Raw genomic sequence first — 19411 nt, 5'->3', positions numbered from 1 at the left:
GTTTTACACGTGGAACTGTTTTGCTTTCTGATAAGCTCCATGTCCAGGACTTGGCCACCAATTTTTTGACTCTGTAAATACATGACTAAATGGGCAGGTTGTAATCTAAGCTTCAGCTGGTAGAAGAAAATCTGCTTATGACTTTGTTGTACGTTTCCTACATGTATGATCTTTTATTGCTATTTGGGGGTTTGATTTTGTTTTTGTTTATATAGTAGCTCTGTAGCCTAAACTAGTCTTGAGCTCATTGCCTCCGACTCCCAAATATTATAGTATATATATATATATATATATATATATATATATATATATATATATATATATATATATATAGGTATTATAGGCATGAGCCACCACATCTAGATCTAAATGCATGACTTTGGATGGCCTGATTGAAACCCTCTGGCCCTCGTTATCTTCATGTGTAAATGAGATGAAACCAGCAACCGGACAGTGGACAGGTTTCAATAGGTAGTGGATGGGAAGCAAGTGGCATGCTACATGGTGTATGGTCAATATGGCCTGAAACTCCAGAACAAACTGATCTCAGTGCCTGCATGTTGGCTGCAGTTTGTATTGCTCTGCCTGCAGTAGAGCAAAGGGAGTTAACACAGGGAGCCAGGGACTGTGAGAACACGAGAGGGGTGAGGACTCTTTCAAAACTGCTCTGGAACTCTGCAGCTGCATGTAAACTCAGAAATGCTGCCTGTGTCATGCCGCTGCCCCGTTCCCTCTCTCTTCCTACTATGAGCATTTGCATGAAACAAAGATCTCCAATCCCTCAGTTTCCCCTTTGACTTCCCCTCTGAGAGGTACTGTAGCAGCTGATGGCCGTGAAACCATTTTGGTGACATGAATAGAGAAGGTTATGTGAACTGAGAGGGGAATCCAGAGGCAGCTGCTTCATAAATTTTGAATCCAACCAGGGTTTCTTTTCATGCAAATGGAAAAACCCAGGGAGGAAAATAGGTGCAGAATGTGAGCAGAGACTCCATCCAGGGCCACAGCGTGGCTCCAGGAAAGAGTCTTGTACTTAAAATCTCCAAAGCCAGAAAAGTGTATATTGGGCCTCAGCATGAGCTGAGAATTGTAATAAAGGGTAAACCTTCCTATTTTCTTTCAGTTTGTGTTTTCAGGGATCTGAATGATGTTTCTTAAGCAGTGAATGGATCCAAGGGAAACAAAAGGACTGAAAATGGGCTTTTATAAGCAGACTCCAGGCAAACTCCCATCGTCTTGCAGAAAATGCTTTACAGAGGGAAGACCTGGGACAGTTGCCAGTAGCACAAATGGCTGGAGCCTGGCAAGTCTGGGTGCTGGAGAATTTTTCTATGAAAATGTTATTTTCAAGATCTCCCATGAAAGCACTGATGGCATGATGTCAGCCGAGGATTCACTGAGGATTCTAACTGGAAGACTAGTTAACAAATAATTCCTGAATATTCTACACCAAGAGTGCATTCATGAGCCCCTTACTTCGAGAATACTTAGAGAGGTGTTATTTGTGAGTTCATTCAGGAGCTACTTATTTGCTCAGCACCTGCTACTGCCAAGCATTGAAGAGGTTGCTGAGGATCCCAAAGTGAACAACACAGACACTATCGCCATCTTCAAAGCATGTGGAATTGTGGGAGGGAAAGAGACAGCCTAGCACCTATAGTGAGCATTGCAAAGGGGAAGACAAGCAGCAGGAGTGTCTGGACTGCAGAGCAAAACTACCTAAATCTTCTGAAGGAAGGGAACTTAAATGATTTGCAGTAGTACCCTGAAAGACAGATGGGACTCAGTGGAGGCTGGCAGAGCCTTGGGGTACCCATACTCAAGAATGCGATTTGATGGCAGGGAGCTGGTTTAGTCAGTAAAGCTCTTTCCTCGAAAGCAGGAAGCTGAATTTCAATCTTCTGAACCCAGACAGGGTGCCATGTAGCTGAAATCCCAAGCAGGGGTAGATGGGAGGTAAAGATGGATAGATACGTAGATGCTCACGGTCCAGATACCTAGAAGTGTATGTGGTGAAGTTCCAGACCAACAAAAAAATGTAGAAGGTATCTGATGACCAACATCTGAAGTTATCCTTTAACCTCCACATATGAACCATGTACCATATTTTCACCCAGACCCATTTGAGCACACACACACACACACACACACACACACACACACACACACACACACACGAGGGAGGGAGTGGTTATGCATTTTCTTTTTGACAAAGTGAAAAGCCCTCATTGTGTTCTTGGCCAAGAGCAAGAGAGAAGTAAAGGGTCATAAGAAGGAACTGGAATCTGAAACAGGGGTCAGCATGCTTATATGGGTTCTGGAACAGAACAACAAGCTTCAAATGTAAGAGGTGACATGATCAGAAGTAGGAACCCTATTAGTCCACAGTCAGGTCAGCAGTCTGTGAGCTAAGCTTTTTCATAGGTGCATAGCCTAGAGCCATCAAAAAAGCCTGTCTGGTAAACACACACAACTAAACATGACCTTCCTTAGTTCCCAGTCACTCACTGATGGGCCACCTTTCAACTTCAAGCCGCCCACAGCTACTCTCTCTTCTCTCCTGTTGTCTACATTCAAGTAGTTCCTTCTTGCTGCCATGTCCTCTGACACTGGGCTCATCAACACGCAGCTTTTGTTCTCCTGAAAAGGCAACTGCCCCGCCCACCTCCACTGTGGCCAACAGCAGGCTTCTCCTAGTGTGACATGCCTACCTGTGCATAGATCGTCATGGAAACCCTTCCCCTTAGTAGATCATCAAATTAAACCAACAGAAGGGGAAAGGTCAGGGGAAGACCTTAATTTGTTTCAAGATGACAGCAAATAAGCTTAATTTTCATTATTAAATCCATCCAACAAAAAAGTCTACTGCACAGCTCTGTAAAGCTGTGGTGGTCACTGTGAGTCCGTTAGTGACACCTGTCATTGACAAATCCTGGGACAGTAAGCCATGCATCCTAACAGTCATCCCCCACTGCCCCTTCATAGCAGCAATGAATGCCTACCTCTGGGAAGCCAATTTAGTTAGACAAAAGGCACATCCTTGGCCAATCTAGAAATATAGTAGTTTCTGGCCTCCTCTTTCTTCCTCCATGTTTCTGTTCATACAAGTCTTCCAGATAAGCTTCTTGGGTGCCCATGTTTCTCCACCCTACTAAAGTGAATTTAATCTAACATACTCTCTTGTCTGGACTACTACACTGACCATTTCATTTTTTTCCTGCCTGCCTCTCTCCAGAATAACCACTTCACTGAATTGACTGTTTGCCATCATGGCTGGAATGATATAGAGGCAGGGGAAGCCAAGTTAAATCCTATCTTTGATCCTCAGAGGAAAAACATCCACTGTTTCTTGTTACTATGAGATTAAGACCTAACTGGCCCCAGCACTTTGCCTTATGTACTTCACTTTACTGGACTCTATCCATGGTCCTTCTTTTGGCATCTCACATATGCAGGGCATCCTTTTTCAGTCAGTCCTTATGCATGCTTTTATCTCCCCTTGAGATGATTTTCTACAACCACCAGCACACACATGAACACACTCTCAGGCACATATCTGAACTTCAATTAATTAACCACTCATCTAAGTTAATCACACCCTCTCATCCCCCATTACGGACTCCCAGTGTATTAAGCATGTCTCTTTAATTGCACTAGTAATAGATGTGGTTGTATAATTATTTCTACGATCTTTTCATTAATATCTACTTCTCCCATCAGACTGAGTAAGAGCATATTAGGCTCTATCTATGCCCCACTGAATTCTGATTAGCTATCGCAGTTTGGGACACTAAAACTTGTTAAAGGAATTATGACTTACAATTTTACATCTGTTTTATGTTCTATTAGATTTCACGCAAAGATAAAATGGTAATAAGGAACATGTAAATTCTGAGTTTATGCCCACTCCTCACTTTGCCTTTATTTAAGAAACTATCTTGAACATTTCTACAGACAACAGATCAACACTGTAATTGCTAATTCAAATAGAGATAAGATGAGAGCATCAATGAAAAGTTCTATCAATCTACTTGAATACAGAACACATGTTAATACATTTTGATTTGTTAAAGTTTAGTTAAATATTTTTTTTTTTTTTTGGTTTTTCCGAGACAGGGTTTCTCTGTGTAGCTTTGCGCCTTTCCTGGAGCTCACTTGGTAGCCCAGGCTGGCCTCGAACTCACAGAGATCCGCCCGCCTCTGCCTCCCGAGTGCTGGGATTAAAGGCGTGCGCCACCACGCCCGGCCCTTAGTTAAATATTTTAATCATCATTAAATACTAATGCCTTTTCCAACACTAAAGTAGTAAATACTTTTATTTCACAGTTACTTCATACAGAGAGTGGGTCAGAAAGGCAAGAATCAATCAAAGCCCTTCATTTTTAAAAAAAAATCATATAATGGATCAAAACTAGAGGCCTAATATTTTCTAGGTACCTTTCTATGTACTGGAATCATTGGTGTTGAATAGATGAAGCAAAAGATAAACCCTCATCAAACTCAATTCCAACTGACACAAACAGATACTTTCTTTTACAGGTAAATAACTATTGTTTGGGGAGAGCCTCTGCCCTCCCACCCCAAGATGAACAGTTTGAAGGAAGGCATCCTTAACAAGGGCTTTTGATATGACAATTAATGGCTCCTAGGAGGAGTAATATCCTCTGTGGAGAATAACTCCATTTAACTCTTTGTATACATGTATATGTTTTGGAAGACTATAAAATGGTCTGTTTCCATATGACTTTTTCAAATATCCTTAGTGCTAATTACCCCTCCCTACACCGTCTCATGCTCTCCCCTCCCTGCTTAACTCACTTCCACACATTATTTCTCTTTTCACCTTTATGCCACATGTTTCTACTCTCCAACTTCCCTTAATGTATTTCTTCCCCTCACTCCTTGTATCCCTCCCCTTTCTAGTTTCCTGACTTCTACAGGTACTCCGAGCTAAGCACACAAACCCAAAGATTCTAAGCTAAGATCTACATAAGAGAGAAAAAGAACACGCAGCCTTCATCTTCCTGGTTTTAGGTTATCTCACTCCATATTCCTTTCATTTCTATCTGCTTGCCTGTAGATTCCACAGTATCATTTTTCTTGATAGCTGAATAGAACCATACTGTGCATGTGCACCACATTGTCATTATCTGTACATCAGTTGATGAGCATCCAAGTTCTTACCATTTCCTGGCTACTATGACTAGAGCTGCAGTGACTATGGATAAGAAAGTACCCCTGGAGTAAATTATAGATTCCTTTGGGTAGATATTCAGACATTGACTGTCTGAACTTATAGTAGGTCTATTTATAGTTTTTGAAGACCTTCCACACTGATTTCAGTAGTGACAGCACTTCCCCCAGCAGTAAGCGGTCCTCTTCCCCTACATCTTGCTGTCATTTGTCATCATTTGTTTTCTTGGCCTCAGGCATTCTGAATAACAAAGATTTTATTGAAGATAAAGATAAAAGCTATAAAAAATTAAATAATAATAAGTGTTAAGGGGAAAAAAGAAATCAACTAAATATGAAAAAAATAATAAAAAAAAAAGAACCAATATGAAGAGGGAGGCTGGAAGTATATGGGCATCTCAGGATGAACCTAAGGAGATACCTCCATGAGAAAATGAACTTGGATTAAAGAAATCACAAAAGTGAGCAGTCAACATTATCTTTCATTTATTCAGTTCACTGAAGTTATTTATAAGCTGAACCTTTAAACACTTGAAGTGGCTGTTTTCACCACCTATGTATCCATAAAGCTTTGCTCATGAATAAACAGATTTGTTCCCACATTTCTGGGACTGTGTGGACTGCCATGGTGCTCCCATGGGATGCTGGTGTTCCCTGAGGCCTTTCACTTGCTCACTGAATGCTACCTTCCAAAGGCATAATTCAGAACTCCCAACCCGCATTAGCTTTCAGGAAGAGAACACCCCACATCTCACCCTGGAAGCAGCTACAGCTTAGCTTCAGCAAAACAGGAAGAGGCTTCCAAGTTGCTTCTAACAACCATCCCAAGACTTAAAAGTTGAGGAATGAAAATCTTAGCCTGTCTCTGGTGAGATTCAAATTCTCCAGGCCATTAGAATATGATTGTTTGAGGTCAGTGTGGTTCTTTGCAGGCCTTTTTGATTTATCCCAATGTTCCATATTCAGACCCAGGTTTTACTTGCCCATTTATCATGTGTGCATTTACAGAAATCTCTTTAATGCATGGCCATCTGTGTGGACTTTCTCTACCAAAAAAAAAAAAAATGAACTCAAAGAGCTCAGTTTACTGGTTGACTTATACCACCTTGCGGTGTGACAAGTACTGTGAGAAAGAACAACACAGAAGGGCATGATATCAGAGTGGATTAAAAATCCCTTTCACAAAGGAAGGGAGATTTGACCTACAACGCAAAGAGGAGTGGGACTCCACATGCTAACCAGAAAACACGCAACAAGTGTTCTATGGACACTCATTGAGAACACAACATAGAGGACACAAAACTGTCTCAGTTCACAGAGTCTGACAATGTGTGGAGCAGGTCAGGGGGACAGGATAGCACATGCATTCTTTGTTTAGGTAGACTGTGTGCTTCTAATTTCCAAAAACATTAAAATTTTTACTTTGGAGAACTAGGCTTTGGGGGAATATTTTTTTTTCAGAAATGAGTATCTCTGGCAAGGTGAAAGGAAGTTTCCAGAAGAGTCTCACAATCCAGATTACTGCCCTGTCTTTATCATGACTATAGAAAGTTTTTACTGTTCTTGTTTGTTTATCCACAATTAAATATTCTCTCTATACAGTGATGGTGAACGGTACTTGAGATGTGTGTGATGGTCCCTGTTAACTCAGTGTCTAGCCCACAGTGGTTGCAATTGGAGCTGCATAATTGATGGCTAGTAAGGGTACTTGCCCAAACATGCCATCCAGGGATCCTGTCTAGCTCTATGTAGAAAACCTCTCCAAAGGATCCAGTTTTTTTCCTGGGTTTCTCCTGTGTCTGCAACTATGATAGCACATAGGATGCTTTCAATAATTATTTGCTGAGTGAATGATTACATTAATACCATAATTAATAAAGATATTTGAAATCTCACCTATCTATCAGGAACCCTGATTGAGCATATTACCTACATTCCTTAGTGCATGGAGGCTTTTAATCTCTGGGTCCTCACTGAAAGAAACACTCAGCCCCTATCACAGTGTATTGGGTGGTTTTGTGTGTCAACTTGACACAAGTTAGAGTCATCAGGGAGAACAGAGCCTCAGTTGAGGAAATACCTCAATGAGATCCAGCTGTAATCTATTTTCTCAATTGGTGATCAATACCCATGAAGGGTATTGCCATCCCTGGACTACTGGTCCTGGGTTCTATAAGAAGTTGGGCTGAGCAAGCCAGAGGAAGCAAGCCAGAAAGCAGTTGCCCTCCACGGCCTCTGCATCAGCTTCTACTTTCAGCCCTGTTTTGAGTTCCTGTACTAACTTCCTTCAGTGATGAACAGCAATGCTGAAGTGTAAGCCAAATAAGCCCCTTTCTCCCCAACTTGCTCTTCAGTCATGGTGTTTCATCGAAGCAATAGAAACCTTAACTAGGACACAGGAGTACCTGGCTGCTGCCTTAATTAAGAGGGTTTGCAAATGTGTGTGAGTGATTCTCTGTATTTATATGCCTCTAAAAGGTGCCTGGTGTGCAAAGGGATCAGAACAGGACACTGGAGCCCCTGAACTGTAGGTCCAGATGACTATGAGCTGCCATGTTGGTACTGAGAATCAAACCTGGCTCCTTTGGAAGAGCAGCCAGTGCCATTAACTGCTGAACCATCTCTATATCTCTAAGAGTTATTTAAAAGACTCTGTGGAACTCAAAATATGACTGAACAATTAAGAACATTTGCTGCTCTTACAGAGGCCCTGGGTTTGGTTCCCAGGGCCCATATGGTGGCCCAAAGCTGCCTTATAACTCTACTTCCAGGCAATTCAGTGCCCTCCTCTGGCTTCTATGGGCATCAGACACACATGAAGTGCATATACATACATGCAGGAATCTACACATATGCATAAAATGAAAACAAGTTAATATGTTTTAAAGAGCCTTGTGGAGTAGGTGAGAGGGGATTAGAACACATTTCATAGAAAATGGAGCTCTAAAAGGCATGTTGTTTTGAGTCCTCTGTTATTGATATCTTAGGTGATCAGTTTACTAATGCCATGTTTTTGGTCTTTTCTACAAATGTCAGCTATTATGAGCTACATAAAGTCTAAGGTGTCATCCAGCTCCTACCAGTGCTTGACTCAGAGTAGGCTAGCATCTGTCTGTCTGACCTGGATATCCTAGATAGCTTCAGAGCTTTAACCACTCGGCTTACCTGACTCTAGCCTTAGAATACAACTCAATGAGTCTGTGAGGGGCAGAGCATGTGACTTTACAGAGCTGCCAGCTACTCTGCCGAATGGTCAGAGCACAGAATCCATCAAAGAGTCTCATGAACATAGATTTGGGTTTCAGGGATGGAACTGCCTCTTAAGAGTGCGTTGGAAAGACTGAGTAAGTTTTCTCCACCTCTTTTCAGGTCTCACAAACCAGGGCCATTCTATGCATGCAGCCCCATCACCTTCCCCCTGCTCTGTGCTACTCTCCTTCTCACCCAAGCCCTTCCCCCTTCCTGTCACTTTGGTTCTTAGGCCTCACCCCTACTGCAACTACTAATGAAAGGGTTAAGTCTCAAACAGTTATGTAAACTAACCACACGGTGTGTGTGGACTGTGTGCTTTCTTTCCATTATTCCCTCTTACCCAGGCTGTGCCAAGTGTGCAAGTGCCATCATAATTAAACAGCATCCACCACCCTGAGCACCCAGCGCTTGTCAACGCCCTGATTAGCCCCTACTCTTATTCAGCAGTAATTGTATGAACAGGGCCATAAGCACCTGAGAAACTGATAATTAACATTTGTGAACATGAAAAACACATGATGTAGGGGTATTTGAAAAAAAAAAAAAAAAGGACGCCTCTCAGTCCCATCGTGGGGCAGCTTTCAAGAGGGGGAATAGCATCATCATACAGTTCCCAGTGGGCACTTCATTAATAAAGTGCTTTGTATGAGGGGCAGGATTAAGTAGAGTAGAGAAAAGGGAGAGGAAATAATGACAGGTCCTTGCAAATTCCAATTCATCAATACTCAGAGCAACCCCACAAGATAGACGGTAATATTACCTCTGAACAAATTAGGGATCCAAGGCATAGAGATCACCTAGGTTATGTAATGCTAAATCTCTAGTACAGTTGGGGACAGGATTAAATCCCTCCTTGAGACCCGGAATGCAAAAACATCCCTGTCCCATAAGAATCCCAGCAGGGAGTAAAAGGAAAAGGATTGTATCCTGGATGCTCAGCTTGTGCAAAACATTAAATGACTTCCAGACTTAATTTGTACATTCGGTGAGGGTTTTCTGCAGACTTACATTCAGACTCTTGTGAGTATACATAAGATAATAAATGATAATGCTTAAAAGCCATATAGCAGCACTTAAAAACCATAGTGACTAGAATGCATCTGTCTGCATCCATTTATCAGTATCCAGGCCCTAGTCTGGGTTCTACCACGCAAGGATTTCATTTGTGTTGTTAACCAGGGCTTTCTTTTCTCTGCAATAATAATGACTGTTATCATGACTTGTATCATATCAGATGCCAGGTCTCCATTTGCAAGCCGCATGTGTCTCACTTTTTATTTCAGTAAAGAGTCTCTGTGGTAGTCTGCACTGTATCTGCACAATCCTGAGCCTGTCAACAGTTAATCACAGATCTCCTGGCTACTGGTGGATTATAGGGGCGGGGAAGTCATTGTTTTGTTTCTGTATCCATGGGTGAGCCCACTAGGCTTCAATGAGTAGCTCCAAACCCTTGTCTCAGGATAAACTCAGTGGGTCACAAAACAAAACAAAAGACTTGAATGTGAGAAATGGATATGTAGGGAAGAGTGAGAGCTCATAGGAGTGAAGCGGGGGAGGGGGTGGTCAAAGAGAAGCTGAGTAAGAGGAATCAAAGCATTATATTGATGTGCAAATTTGTCAAGGAACGCATTAAATCAAAAGAATTATTTTAAGAAAAGAGTTGGTGCCTCATAAGCCTGGCTTCCTTCCTGCATCCCCTGGTTCCATAGCTGTGGCAGATTTTTCCCATCAGCAGGCTCAGAATCCAGCCATCTCAGTGAGACCCTCTTTCCCTCGACCAGCCTTGTGAGTCTTTTCTTAAGCACAACATCTCATCATTACAGGAGCTTCCTCGACTGACCCCTTTGCCTCTTTCCTTGGTCCCACACACAACCCATCCTCCAAACCAGTCAGAGAAGTATTTTTAGCTGCGAAGAAGTATTTTTTACTGAGCTCCTGGTTATCACTGGAATTAAATACAAGCATCTTGTGCTATAAGATCTGTCTATGTGTCTCTCCACATTGTCTATGGCAGCCCCCTCCCTCTGTTCACCCTCTTCACTCACATCTTCCCTCAATTATGCTGGAGAGCATTGCATTAACTGTTTATTCTTTCTGGATTTCTCTTTGTCCTATCATGAAAATGGCTCACTGCAAACACTCAGGTCTCACATCACTCCAAGAAAAGGTCATTCATCCTCCCTGCTTTGCATCACATCATCAACTATCTCATTCTTTTATGACCTTTTGTGTTCTTCCACGTCCCTCATCACGTTTTTTTCAACGAGCATCAGTGTCTCCGGGTGTGCAATATGTGTCTCCCTTTTCCTTATTAGACTGTAAATACCACATCAGTAGGCCCTACACCCATCGGTACTCAACAAACACTTGTATGCTCATAGAATGACAGAAAATTAGCAACTCCTCCAGAAATATAAGAGGCCTGGGACTGTTACACCTCTACCTTCAACCTATGTATGACTCACTGGTCAGCCTAACAAGCTTGCCCATCTTGCTTCTTCTAGGAGCGGCTTGTGCTGTCTGTGCTTCCCAGGTTTGTCGTCCTGGAAATGATCAATGACATGACCAACGTGGAGGATGAGCACCTGCAGCATCAGTTCCACCGCATCTACATTCATCGCTATGAGAATGTCAGGTGAGGATGTGACATCCTACCCTGGTCTCCATGGGATCGATGATCCGTATGTGCCTGCCGCTCTCATCACGCTGCTTTGAGTTCTTCATTTACCTGATTAATCTATTAAGTCGTGCTAATTCATCAGAGACGTCTACATTTCCATGTGGGGGCTGGAAACAAACGTCAGAAAATTTGATTATTTTTGCTGATTGATTTATTTCAATCCTAAAAAATTAGTTTGCTGTATTTTAAATTCAAAGTCCCTTTAGAAGATGATAAAAAGAAATCCCAAAATGCCACCTGGAAACATCACTTTTAATCACTTACATCTCCTCCATATATTCCTCGTGGCATTTTCAAATCATCCCAAAGAAGGATGCAGCTCCTTTTCCATTACAAACATATTGTTCTGTAAGCAACCATACATGCATATATTAATACATTCACCCACCTGTGAATCTGTTCACTCTTCCAACTACTCATCCATTCATCTACTTCCCCACCCACCTACCCATCCATCCACCCATCTATCAGTCCATCTGTTTGTTAGTACCCTCTTTGTGCTCAGCATAATAGTATGTGTAGCAGATACTGAAATCTAGAGAGTTGCCTCCATAGTAATGAAGATCTTAATTTAGATCTTAATTTTGACTTTTCCTTGTATGTGGCCTTGAATAATCCATTTATTTTGATTTCAGTGTCTATCTGTGAAATAGATGATTTAACATCTATCTTGCAGTGTTTTCTGTGGATGATGTGGATGAATATAGATATACAAAACATAGGTTTAGAAATCTAGTTGCATATCAGGTGTATTGTAGATTATTTCAGAAATACTTCCTAGCTGCAAACAATCAGTCCCTGGATGATTTAAAATGTAGTTATAGGCTACACCACAACTCACAGAAAAACTGGAGAAGGGTAGAAAGCTGACTGGGGAAATGGGCTGGAATGAAGAGGGGCCACAAAGCCAGACAAATAGCTCAAAATCACATCAGAACATTAGGCCACATAGGGTGCCACTGCAATGGTCTCTGATTAGACTACTTATGGGAAAAACCACTGTCCTGATACAGGGTGCCACTAATCCTCAGAAGTGGGCTGTTGCTTCTCCTTCTTCTTCTTCTTCTTCTTCTTCTTCTTCTTCTTCTTCTTCTTCTTCTTCTTCTTCTTCTTCTTCTTCGAATCTCAAGTTAAAGCCTGAGGCAAACGTATACAAATGACTAAGCCTAGTGATTTTCTAGAAAAGCCAGGAAAGCTAGCATCTGACATTTTCGGCTTACACAATAGAATTGCATTTCCCTCCTACCCAATCTTGTAAGACAAGATTTCTCAGCATTGAATGAAAGTCCTTGTATTGATGAGCTCCTAAAATGAAACACACAGACACTTTCTTTTCCACTTTGGTGGCAAGTAATAACAGTTCCTAGCACACCTGTGTGTATTCTCTGCCTGGTACTGACGACACACATTCAGTGCACTGTCCCACAGAAAACATGACTCTGAGCAGACCTTAGCAGCCATAGCAACAACCCTGATTTGGATGCTGGAGTTTGCCAAACAAGCTTTTGCAAAAAGCAACCCCAGTGAGAGGTACATACACATAGAACTTTGGCTCTGGAAAACAAAAAGGAGCTCATCAATACTGCTTCTAGATCATAGTATCTTACCCAACACAGTGGAGAGTTTTATTGTTAAGTGTGAGAAGGATGATAATTGATCATTTTTTAAGGGACAGATAAGGAGTAAAAAAGTAGAGGATGAGATGGGGTATAGAGAAGCTTTTTTGGAAGAGGTGGTCCTTCTGGTCCTAGCTGATATGGGTCAGCCAGATTTACAAAACAGAAACATGAACACTGGACAAGGGATCTGCTCTAGCTAAGGCTGAGCTTTGGGATGTACAGATGATAACTTGTTTTCTGCTATATTTCCCTGGTTACAAAGTAGCTTGACAATCAAGGCAGGCCCAAACAGAGCAGAAATTGGATGGCTTTTTGTGGAAGATAATAAGCAAATAAATCAATGTTTGATGGGTAAATGTGTTTATGTATATTATATATATTATATATATCCATATATATAATAAAATATATAACATATAAAAGTGCCTGTCACCATAGAGAAAGAAGTGAAAAACTACCTTTAATAGGACACACGTGCAGCATTTTACTCTGTCTCTTGAGTTTATTCAACACATCTTGGGATGGGGTCTTTTTTCAAGAAGTTCACACCACTCCAAATGAGCATGTGGCCTCCTGCCCTGCATTCTCCATGTCCCAGGGCTATAGAAGCAATTTCTAAGAGAGAATTCTGTAGGCATCATGGGCCCTAAGACTAGCTCCTTTCCAAGAGAGAGCAGTGAGAAGCCTGCAGCCATAGACTCTTGGTGCTAGAAAGATGAAGTCTACCAGTGGCAGGAGGCTGCCTGCCTGTTTGGAGGCCACTGGATGCTAAAATAAGACCAGAAAGAAGGAAAGAAGAGGAGGCTTTTTCTTAGCTGGTGTCTGAGAACAAAGCCAGACCGGTTGCTACGCCCCCTCCCTAGCCCCCAGAGCCACCCGCACTGGCATTAGGAGCATTTTAAAAATTATTTCTAATCTTGCCACCCTCTGCATAGCAACCTGCCTTGTTTATTCTCCCTTCTCTACTGTTGTTTTAGTTCTCAGTGTTCATTTGATGAGTGTTGCCTAAAAATTATCTCCTGTACATTTTTTAAGTCTCGTTATATGTTGTCTGATTATTGCCTCCCACCAGTTACACCCAGTGGAAGATTCTAAGTTTACATATAGAATCAAGAGACCGTTTGACCTTGAGTCCAGCACCTGGGTGAAACAGAATGACAAATGGAATAAAAGCAATGCCCTGGGGGATGCTTCTGTCAATCACCAACCCTTTTTTTGCACCCTGTGGCTGAAGCAGGAGCTATTCCATCTTTACAGTGCATAGCACTCTCTCAGGGCCCTTGCTGAAGCACATTGGCTTCTGTGGATCCACGGGGGTCTGAGGTTCTCCAGTTAAAACAGCCCACACTCGGGAAAAGAAGGACTTAATATTGAGTAGTTCCGCTATTTGGACTCAGAAAACGTGTAGTGAAGCTGGCTGTGTTCTGGGTCGGTGGAACCCAGAGATGAATTTTGTCTTATTTTGTAACTAAATAGATGGAACCCACAGAGCCATGTGTCAATGGGTTGTTGTTAAGTGTCATGGAGAGAGGGGGCACACAATTGGTAAGACACTAGAGGGTGGGTGTGACAGGTACATCAGTTGGAGATGTACCTACAAATGTTCATTCGTAGTATATGAGGGAGGTTATGAAGAGCATGTAAGATTTTAATAGAAAGGACCAAGTCAGACAGGGCATAGAACATACCTTGATATTTTCCAGAGGGTGAAATACAAGCAATAATCAAATAAGATGTCCTGTTTTGCATCCATCCTTCCATTCTGAGGTCCTGAAATGGCATGGCGAGATGCATGGGGCACTGACTTCTGATGAGAGTACCGGCTCTGTTACATGCCGCTAGCATGGAAATAGCAGTGCTGGACCTACCAGGTAGAGGAGCAGATTGACCAAGACAATGGTCATGCAGTTCCTCGCTTATAAAATGCTTGGGTGGACTCTACCCCTTCCCTGTTCAAAATCATATGCATAGAGTAAGACTCAGCATCACTGAAATCCATACGACTGTGAGTGTTTCAGCTAATCATTCTGCCAAGGTCTCCAGTTTTGCCACCTTAGCTCCTCATTGTGGGGGAAACCTACTTCTAGTTGTCTGACAATGAGGGTAGAGCACATGCCAAGAAGACTCAGGGAGTGAGGAGGTCCTGTGTTCTCTCCTCACGCCAGGTCTGTTTTAGTCTGTGTTTGCGACATCTACAGAGATAAATCATAAAATGTCATCACAAATGGGTGTCCTCCTACTAACCTCTTGGGGGAGGTTTACAATGCAGGACCAGGACCATGGGTTTCAGCTGTCCTTTTGTCCATCCTGATCTCTAAGTTGACCCTCTGTCATTGTGTAAATACTGAAGCATTCCTTTTAACATCCGAGGCAGAGAGTTAAGATCTCAGACCACAGACATGGTTGACTGATTTGAATAGAGTTTATGTGTCTCCCAGAATGGATGAAAATATTAATCTGCCTTTCCCCACCTTTTCCTTCCCCATTGTTTAGTATTCTTTTCGCAGATGTCAAAGGATTTACCAACCTCTCTACGACCTTGTCCGCTCAGGAGCTGGTCAGGATGCTCAACGAGCTCTTTGCCAGATTTGACCGGCTGGCCCATGTGAGTTGCATTTAATTCCAACCTAGTCCTTGCAGATGTGAGGGCCTGCATGTGGAATTAGGGAAGAAAGGAGTCAGCCTTCATGTCCAATGCCATTACCATTCTGCATCCTGTCCCCAGGCACAGACCCCTGACCCTTTCACACCCTGGAAGCCAATGTTACTTGTTTATAAGTCTCAGGTGGGAGGTGTCTCCGATTGATTTTCCCATTGAAAGACAGACAGCTGGTTGAGTGATGATCAAACCGGTCTTTTCTATCTGCTGTCCATGTTCCCTTCACAAGGCCAGGTGCCATCCAGCTGCAGGCTCAGAGCTGGTATGCAGAGCTGGCTCCCTGCAGTTTCCTAGCCAGCTCTGGCCATCTGCAGTGAATTAGCCTGTTCTCAAGAATCAGTGATGTGCTGGGCCATCCCACCACTGTTGTGTTCAACCTAACTTAAGAGCTATGTTTTAGCTAAGAAGACACTACCTTTGTATTCCAGCTGCCTTAATCATAGCTAAGCAAGGAAATAGAGGAGATGAGATGGGCATCTATGATCAAAACACAGACTGTGTTCCTGGATTCACTCACATGACAGGGGAATAACACTGTCACACTGCACTTAAGACTGTGCTTTGGGTTCAAATAAGAATAACTCAAGTTCCTGCTTTGTGATGTATACACAACAGTTCCAACTTCTGGAGCCATAGTGAGGATTAAATAATATTGTGTCAAGAAGAAATCCACTTGTAGAATTCCAAATTTGAGGCTGCCACATTTCAAGAGAGATCCTGTCATAGCTGCATATGAGCAGCCACTAGGTACTATCAGGCCACTACATAAGAATGATGAATGTCCATCTTCTTTCTTAAAGTTAAGTCTGGTTGAAAATACAAGGGTTAGTAGTCAGTATACTAAGTGTATTATCCTATGCTTGTTAACCCTGGAATACTCTGGAACCACAGAGGCAGAGAGTAACCTTTCTATCAGAGAATATTTCCCCAGAGAAAATGACTCTGAAGTTTGATTCTCAAAAGTGAAATAAACAAATATAATTTGATGCAATACTGTTTAGCAGTGAAGAGAAAGATAACACATAGCAGTAATGAAGTTCAGATACAGTATGCCAAGAGAAATTAGATACACGAAGTGGAGATTTTATAGCTCTACTTATAAGATTCTATAAAAGACAACATGGCAGAGACAAAAGAAACAGACACATAGATACAAGGAGAGCTAGAACGAGAGTGGACAGGCTGTTAGCAAAGGGGCCTGTAGCAGGGTAGGTCTGGGAGTGACACGGCAGCTTTGTATCTTGATTATGATGGTTGCATGACTGAACACATGTGTCAAAAGGGAAAGTCTTATACACACCTGAGAGACCAATTAGCAAAGTGAGGAGTATTTCATGCAGTGAGGAGATCAAGAGCAGAGATGCATCTCTATAGACAGAGAGAAACCAGAAACAACCTTGTGGGAAGGGAAAGTGCAAGATAGGACATGGAAGAAGTGAGAAAAGAGGTGGACAGGGGTCTGCCCAATTACCTAAACTCTTAGTTGATGTTAATGGACAACCAGTAGATAGGAAACTTGCAGGAACTGAAGTCTCTTCCCAGGAAGAGTGTTGAATTTACCCTGTACCCAACATTTAGGGGGAAATATACATATCGCATTTCCTTTAATCATTGACTCAGTGATGGTGATGTAAGTTATACATTCTTATTCTCTTTTTAATAGGGTTCCAAGTATTTTTTCTGCAAAGACAAAAAGAGCAAAGATAATTCCCAGTGTGAATTAAAAATTGATCGAAGTCAATTTCTTGTATCATAGAAACTGCCCCACTCATCACCACCAAACACACACACACACACACACACACACACACACACACACACACACACACACTGATCCAAAGAAAAGTTACAAAGTTTAATTTAATCCAAGTTATTCCACCATTTATTATTTGTTATGTCTGGGCACAACACAAGACTCTGGAAACAGAAAGCCAGTGCCTTCTCCCAGGAATCTCCTATCTTGTAAAACCAAAGGGGTTAATCCATAACATTGTAGCAGTGTAGTACAATGATCAACACAGTATCCTGGTGAGAAGTAAAAAGAACATCAAGATTGGGAATGGAGTAGCCACCTGGCAGCATCCAGGGATGAGGGCTCTATCTCCAGACTAGGTCAGTGCTTTTAGTATAAGATACACTGAAAAGTCAAGAAGTGTGAAAGCACCCTGCTTCCTCAGGGAGTTCTGAGAAATTCAAGACTGCTAGGGCATAAATGACATAGGAGAGGCTAGTCACAGGTGAGCTTCAAGAACAAAGGAAAAGCAAGTATTCGAGGGAAAAGTACAGCATTTTAAGAAGTATGAACTTTGTTTCATAGCCTCGGCTTCTCACCCTAGTGATTTTATATGCAGTGGGGGAAAATAGGGAATATATAGCTGGCCAATTACCCAAGGGTGCAGGAAGCCATGGACTATTATCTAAGGTATGCATCTGATTAAAAGATTCTAAAGAAATGAGGCTGGGGAGGTGGCTCAGTTGATAACATGCTCACCATTCAAGTGTGGGGACCTGAGTTTGGTCCCCAGCACTCACATTTGAAAGCCAGGAATAGCAGTGTGCACTTATAATCTCGGCAATGATGAAATCGAGTCAGGTGGCTCTTTGGAGCTTGCTAGTCAACTGCCCTAACTGAGGTGGTGAATTCTGGGCTCAGTGAGAGGCCCTGTCTCAATATATGCATGAGTAAACTAAGGAAGACTCAAGACTGACCTCTGGCCTCCACATGCATGCACACACATGTGCACACACTCAAACTTCAACAAATACACACACCAAAAATGAGTACCATAGAATGAACTTACCAATTTTTGTAAGAATATTAACCATTCATAAACCACCAGTGCCGAGTGATTGCTTTCTCTGGTGGAAAGAATGTTTTTCCTCAGATTAGGTTATAGTGTTCTCACAACCAGCCCGAAAAGAAAAGAAGTCCTTATTGTCCCTGCCTTATACACAAAGAGACCAAGAGTCAAAGAAGTAAATTATTCAGAGCTATTCATAGTTATGATTTACAACTCAAACGCAGACCAGGAGAGTCTCCTTACTGCCAACCTCAGGCATATTAGGGAAAAGAGGATGAAACACTAAGATATCTCTACTCATACAGGATGCCTTAAAAGATAGGATGCAGGTATAGGCTTGGTTTGGATATTCCCTGGTAGGCAATCTCTTTTGAGTCTCCATTTCCTACCAAAATCAAAATGAAGGATAAATTAAATAACACATGTGGTGTCTCAGCTGAGTTCCATTAACAAAAAACACTCACATTCATGGTCTGTAACTTCCAGTCAGCCATCTTTTCCCTTCCCACACCTTGAGGGCCTTGGCACCTTGCCTGAAGAGTTTGACAAACTCTGCCAGTGAAAATGATTCTACTTGCTTTGAAATAAGGAAACTTCCCTTTGACTATTTCTGTCCTCTGCCTTAGGCAAGTCCCTGCCTCGCTGGGTTCCAGGTTCTGCTGTTACATAAAAGGGAATTGAGCTTGCATTTATCTTATGTCTTCTGGAGTTCTATAAGACTCAGGTTGCCGTCTGTTGGTATTTTCCTGTGGATTTGAGTCACAGAGATGTCCAAGAGAACCTACCTCACCAAGCACCTTACACTGCCCCATTGTTTCACTGCATTATTGAAATGTAGGGATTCCTTTCAAGTTGGCCATGAAAGTTCCATTTAGTGTGTATTCTACAGTGCCCTTAAGGTTCAAGCTGCTAGGCTTAGAGTGGTTGAACTGTTGATTTTGCAATCGACAAAGTTTGGTAATTCTAGTATCTGATCTTTTAAAATAACAAACCCCTTACCTAACTTTTCCTCATTCAAAGTAGGAACAGAGGAAAAGTACATATGAGTACACCCACACTACTATGAAGAAAGAATGTTATATTGTAATACCAACAGCATCATTAGGATCTTAAAACTTTTTTAAACTTCTGCCAAAATGGGAAGCAACATCAGTCTTTCAACAATAAGGAAAAATACTGTGGAGAGCTGATCAATCAATTTCTAATG

At 42.0% G+C, this 19411-nt stretch overlaps 1 protein-coding gene across 4 annotated transcripts in view; it reads left to right on the top strand.

The window, feature by feature from the left end:
* Adcy8 (adenylate cyclase 8) overlaps positions 1–19411 on the top strand; it is a 218738-nt gene that overhangs the window by 79629 nt on the left and 119698 nt on the right. For all 4 annotated transcript variants that reach the window (XM_076555978.1, XM_006980305.4, XM_015998848.3 and 1 more), the window contains 2 exons: positions 10950–11080; positions 15238–15349. In XM_076555978.1, coding sequence (XP_076412093.1) covers positions 10950–11080; positions 15238–15349 — 243 coding nt within the window. The remainder of the gene's footprint in view (positions 1–10949; positions 11081–15237; positions 15350–19411) is intronic.

The sequence above is a fragment of the Peromyscus maniculatus genome, chromosome 20, assembly GCF_049852395.1.
Source record: "Peromyscus maniculatus bairdii isolate BWxNUB_F1_BW_parent chromosome 20, HU_Pman_BW_mat_3.1, whole genome shotgun sequence".
Classification (NCBI taxonomy): domain Eukaryota; kingdom Metazoa; phylum Chordata; class Mammalia; order Rodentia; family Cricetidae; genus Peromyscus; species Peromyscus maniculatus.
This window is presented reverse-complemented; position numbering and strand designations above follow the sequence as displayed.